This window comes from Mus pahari, chromosome 10 (genome assembly GCF_900095145.1).
Source record: "Mus pahari chromosome 10, PAHARI_EIJ_v1.1, whole genome shotgun sequence".
In the NCBI taxonomy this organism is placed as follows: Eukaryota; Metazoa; Chordata; class Mammalia; order Rodentia; family Muridae; genus Mus; species Mus pahari.
Genome location: NC_034599.1, coordinates 4,341,651 through 4,347,971, shown reverse-complemented (window position 1 = coordinate 4,347,971; position 6,321 = coordinate 4,341,651). Strand labels below are relative to the sequence as shown.

Genomic DNA, 6,321 nt, shown 5'->3' with positions numbered 1-6,321 from the left:
TATAGATATAGATATAGATATAGATATAGATATAGATATAGATATAGATATAGATATAGATATAGATATAGATATAGATATAGATATAGATATAGATATTGGATATTAGTCCTCTATCAGTTTTAGGATTGTTAAAGATCTTTTCTCAATCTGTTGGTGGCCCTTTTGTCTTATTAAGAGTGTCTTTTGCCTTTCAGAAGCTTTGCAATTTTATGAGGTCCCATTTGTCGATTCTTGATCATACATCACAAGCCATTGGTGTTCTGTTCAGGAATTTGTTCCCTGTGGTCATTCTTGGATGCTCTTCCCCACTTTCTCCTCTATTAGTTTCAGTGTCTCTGGTTTTATGTAGAGTTTCTTATGTATCTGGAATTTCTTTTCTGGTCCAGTCTATTTGGAGTTCTGTAGGCTTCTTGTATGTTCATGGGCATCTCTTTAGGTTAGGGAAGTTTTCTTCTATAATTTTGTTGAAGATATTTGCTGGCCCTTTAAGTTGAAAATCTTCATTCTCATCTAATCTTATTATCCTTAGGTTTGGTCTTCTCATTGTGTCCTGGATTTCCTGGATGTTTTGAGTTAGGATCCTTTTGGAATTTGCCTTTTCTTTGATTGTTGTGCCCATGTTCTTTATGGAATCTTCTGCACCTGAGATTCTCTCTTCCATCTCTTGTATTCTGTTGCTGATGCTGGCATGTATGGTTCCTGATTTCTCTCCTAGGATTTCTATCTCCAGAGTTGTCTCCCTTTGTGATTTCTTTATTGTTTCTACTTCCATTTTTAGATACTGGATGGTTTTGTTCAAATCCTTCACCTGTTTAGTAGTGTTTTCCTGTAACTCTCTAAGGGAATTTTGTATTTCCTCCTTAAGGACTTTTAGCTATTTACCTGTGTTTTCCTGTATTTCCTTCTTAAAGTCCTCCATCATCATCATAAGAAGTGATTTTAGATCCATGTCTTTCTCTTCTGGTGTGAAGGTGTATCTAGGACTTACTATGGTAGGAGAGTTTGGGTCTGATGATGCCAAGTGACCTTAATTTCTGTTGCTTCCGTTCTTATGCTTGCCTCCTGCCATCTGATTATCTCGAGTGCTTGCTGCCCTCAGTATATCTGATTGGAACCTGTCCTTCCTATATCCTGGTTGATTCAGGACTCCTCAGAGTCCAGCTTTCTCTGTGATCCTGTGATTCCAGGCTCCTGTGAACCTGAGATTCTGGGCATGTCAGAGTTCTTGGCAATCAAGCTTCCTCTGAGACCCTGAGATCCTGGTATGATCAATCTCCTGGTATCCTAGTTTTCTGGAATCCTAAGATCCTGGACATGTTACAGCACCTGGAAGTAGTGTCTCCTCTGAGGACCGTGAAGTTGTCTGGTTTGTTTGAAACCAACATAAACCAGTACCGATCATAAGGAACCCGAGCCTCTGGTCAGGCAGGGCTCCTGTGTCCTTGCTCCTGCTGTCACAGGCCCGTCACAGTTGGTTTGGAACAGATGTTGTGCTCCACTCACCAGTGATCCTAAGATCGCATGGAGAGTCTCTGGGAACTGTGGGATCGTCCGCCTAGTTCACATCCAAGGTGACCCCAAGCTGGTGCCTACCGGAAGAAACTTGTCATAAGTTACATTTTAAAGTTAACTTCATGTTTATTTCTGCACTAAATGTCTTTTTCCTTTTAATTCTTATATCCCAGTTTGAAATATGTGAGAAAAAAAAAAACATTTTTCACAGGTTGGAGGAACTCTGAAGCTTCTCTTCTGAGTGAAAAGTACTTATTAATAAAAGGCCAGGTGGGGCGCTCAGGACAAAGCATCTACAGTTACTCGAACGTCAACAGATGTGGAATATTACTTTACAGCTATGGCTTCAGACAGTGGAAAAGTCTCTCAGCCTAGGCAAGGACACATGGTATAACTGGGTTAATGGCATATACCAGTCCTCCAGGCTGTTAGGAAACAGTGTGAGCGGTGTGTTCAAAAGCTTTTCAATGCAACAAGCTGTCCAGAAATTGTTGAGTATTAAAACAGAAGTGTGAAAGCTGAAATACAAGTACTCTTACCATGTGACTGAACAGCCCCAGGAGGAAAAGGATCCAGCTGTTTTCTAAAAATTTCTGTAGTCAAAAGGAGAACTTGATTCATGAGCTCATTAATCTAAACACAGACACACAAAGCAAGGTTATACTTAACTAAATTATATAAATGTTGTCTCTAAGCCTGCAAAGGGATGCCTTCTCTTCTTCTAAATTGGATTCTTAGTGTTTTAGCAAAACAAAGACATAAATAGCAATCATTCACTCAGTAGTGTTCCTGGCCCTATTGCTCTGTTCTTACTGTGCCTAAAGAATTGCTGGGTTTCTTCCTGCCTCCCTTTTGTCTTCCAGACTCATCCTCTACACCAGCTGTTAATGGAATGATGTTTCCTTCTGACACTCAATGTCCTATGGTGTAGTAAGATTTAGTTCCTTATTCTTTCAGTCAGAATTCTTTACCCATTTGCAGCCTCACTAGCCCTTCCATCCCTGTACCAACTCAGTGCCCTGTGAAAGGAATGCTGTGCCCTCCTTATCCAACCTTGTAATATTTAAAGCATTTATTCATCTCTCACTACTCAGCTCACAGGATCTCTCTTGTGAGAGGCTCCCCATATCATTCTGACAGAATTAAGATTATCTCTACTTTTCCATATTTGTTTTCTCATTATCCATTGAATGAAGGTCGCTGCTTCATTGCAACATGTTACACTGCTTCTCAGATCATAGCTGGTGAACATTAATGCATAAAGTAAAATGACTATAGTTCCAGCCAGCTATGTCAGTGTGCACATGCAATGCAATGAAATGCCAAATGAATTCCATACCTGGGGAGATAAGTAATTCAAAGATGCTTGTTGCTCACCCATTACATTTCTTAATAGGTTTTTGGTACTTCTTGCATAAGAAACAAAAGAATTTTGCAGATTTCCTTAATGAGAAAAAAATGATTTTACATTGTTAAATAAAACAATGTTATAGAATATTTTATAATGTTATATAAAATGTTACAGGGAAAATAATGAATTTTATTGATTTGGGATAAATAGAGAATAGTATCTCAATTCATCTAAATGTATAACTATATATTTTAGTTAGTATATATTCGTTTAAGAGACCAGAAACATACCTACCGCAGTGGGTAAAGTACCTGCCACAAATTTGAAACCCTGAATTCAATTCCTAGGACCCACATGATAGAAGGGAAAAACTGACACCTAAAAAAATGTACTCTGACCTCCACACATGTGTCCCAGTACATGGGTGCACACACACACTAAATATAAAGTAATACGTAAATAAATGCAAAAACATTAAGATCCGCGTTAGTTTCTGTCTGAATTTGCATAATACAATTCCCTCTGATTGACTGATTCCTTTGATTGAAAATATTCATTATTCCTTATTTCTTTTTCTTTTTCTTTTTTTTTTTTTTCGAGACAGGGTTTCTCTGTGTAGCCCTGGCTGTCCTGGAACTCACTTTGTAGACCAGGCTGGCCTCGAACTCAGAAATCTGCCTGCCTCTGCCTCCCAAGTGCTGGGATTAAAGGCGTGTGCCACCATGCCCGGCTATTCCTTATTTTTAAAAAGGCTGCACAAACACTACAAATATTTTCTCTTCGGGCATCTGAGATCATGCTGCCATCCTGTCGTTGTGTCTAATATTTTTAACACCTAAAACCATGCTGAGGGATGGAGAGATGACTCAGCAGTTAAAAGCACTGACTGCTTTTGCAGAGGACTGTGGTTTGTAGCCAGCTTTAACTCAGATTCCAAGGGATCTAACAGCTTCTGGCCTCCTCAGGCACTGCGTGTATGTGGTACACATACATACACTCATGTAGAAAACACACACACACATAAAAATAAAATAGTTTAAATATCAACAACAATAAAACTACAATGACCCAGGAAATAAAAATATGGCTGTTTCCCAGACTGAGAGATTCTCACCTGTGACAACAACAGTAATGATGTCCTCTTTACCGAAAGGGCCCATATTTCACAGATACCTTTTGAAAAGGTATGTATTTCTATGCTTATTTACCCTAGCACTAGAATGGCATTAATAATTTCTAACAGTGTTGAGTCTATTTCATCCAGCTGCATCTCTCATTTTATTTCTAGTCTCTTGCTTTCTCTTAGTTCTCTCTTGAATTTCCACATCTGTCTTAGGGGAACAAAGTGAATTCATGGTTAGAGCTTGGGACACTTATGTTACACAGAAACTAACCACATTTGGTCAGCTTTTTGCACTCACTGACTTGTATATGATTGTCCATAGGAACTGGATCAACCATCAGCTCCCCTACACCAGTTGTCTTTCCTCCCTGTACCCCATGTAAGTAACAAATGATAGGAATTACTGCTCCGTGACTACAGCTTAATTACATTGACTAAAACCCCTAATTGTGACCCTTTTCTACTTCAAATGACTACATTTACACTATGTTTATTGCATTAGTTATTGTAGTTTTCAGTAATAATGTGTTTGTTTTTAGAAATAGCCTCACTGGGGTGGATAAATTAGAGAAAAAAAAAACTAAAGTGAAATTTCCAGGGATCAGATGTAGGAAGTAAAACAGCCCCTAGTAAATTACTGTATCCCTATTATCAGGGCTCTCTGGTTTGCCCTTCTTTCTGTGGTGTGTAGATGCTACTAGACTCCCTGGAAGGGAGATTCCACTGACTTACCAAATAATTATTAGGTATGTAAGTATTACATAAAGCATCTGGCCTTAGGTGACAAGAATATAAAGTAACGCTTATAAAACTAAGGCATAGCACTTGCTCTCCTGCTTTTGCTACCCAGAGGAGGAAGGTGCACAAACTTTACCATCAGGCTCCTAGCTCTCCTCCCGAAGTCCACCCCTGCGAACATGGCCTCAGGAGTTCAAATTGCAGATGAAGTATGTTGCATTTTCTACAACATGACAGTTCAGAGATGCTCCACACCAGAAGATATCAAGAAAAGAAAGAAGGCTGTCATTTTCTATCTCAGTGCAGACAGATAGTGCACAGTCGTTGAAGAAGGCAAAGAAATCTTGGTGGCAGATGTTGGTGCCACCATAACTGATCCTTTGAAGCATTTTGTCGGAATGCTTCCTGAAAAAGACTGTCTCTGCGCTTTGTATGACGCCAGCTTTGAGACCAAGGAGTCCAGGAAAGAAGAGCTGATGTTCTTCCTGTGGGCACCAGAACCAGCACCTCTGAAAACTAAAATGATCTCTGCAAGCTCGAAGGATGCCATCAAGAAGAAGTTCCCAGGTATAAAGCATGAGTATCAAGCAAATGGGCCAGAAGACCTCAATCGGACCTGCATTGCTGAAAAGTATGGCTCCTTAATTGTAGCCTTTGAAGGATCCCCTGTGTAGATCATGAGTCAGTGCCACGCACTGAAAGCTTCCACAGTTAACACTATGCTTTCACTATAGAAGTAAAGCAAATATGTTAGGCCAGGATTTCACTAAGGAATTTGTCTTGTCATCTTTTAGAGTAAACAAAAATTATATAGTGTCTGCAAACACTACCCTACATAAATCTAGCCTCTAAAGTTTCATTGGTGTGGAATTAAATTCTTATTGGCCAAATGCCTATTTTCTTTTTTTTATTAGATATTTTCTTCATTTACATTTTAAATGCTATCTTGTTTTCTAGTTTCCTTTCTGAAAGTCCCCTATGCCTTCCTCCCTTCCCCTGCTCCCCAACCCACCCATTCTCACTTCCTGGCCCTAGCATTCCCCTGTACTGGGGCATATAATCTTCACAAGACCAAGGGCCTCTCCTCCTATTGATAGCCTACTAGTCCATTCTCTGCTACAAATGCAACTAGAGACACAAGCTCCGGGGGTACTGGTTAGTTCATATTGTTGTTTCTCCTATAGGGTTACATCCCCCTTTAGCTCCTTGGGTACTTTCTCTAGCTCCTCCATTGGGGGTCCTGTGTTCCATCCAATAGATGAGTGTGAGCATCCACTTCTGAATTTGCCAGTCACTGGCATAGCCTCACACGAGACAGCTCTATCAAGGTCCTGTCAGGAAAATCCTGTTGGCATATGCAATAGTGTCTGGGTTTAGTGGTTGTTTCTGGGATGGATCCCCAGGTGGGGCAGTCTCTGGATGGTCCTTCCTTCAGTCTCAGCTCTGAACTTTATCTCTGTAACTCTTTGCATGGGTGCCAAATGCCTATTTTCACGAGGTGACTTGTAAAGATTTTGTTAAGCTCGGGATTTTTCTTTTTTATTTATTTTAGTTTGGGTTTTTTTTTTTTTTTTTTTTTTTTTTTTTTTTTTTT

At 39.6% G+C, this 6,321-nt stretch overlaps 1 protein-coding gene and 1 pseudogene across 1 annotated transcript in view; one reads left to right on the top strand and one right to left on the bottom strand.

The window, feature by feature from the left end:
• Window positions 1–6,321, bottom strand: part of Angptl5 (angiopoietin like 5) — a 117,127-nt gene that overhangs the window by 102,991 nt on the left and 7,815 nt on the right. Inside the window, 2 exon segments of the mRNA XM_021206654.1 lie at window positions 2,055–2,148; window positions 2,855–2,958. Of these exon segments, the coding sequence (XP_021062313.1) occupies window positions 2,055–2,148; window positions 2,855–2,958 (198 nt within the window).
• On the top strand, window positions 4,907–5,401 carry LOC110328101 (annotated as a pseudogene).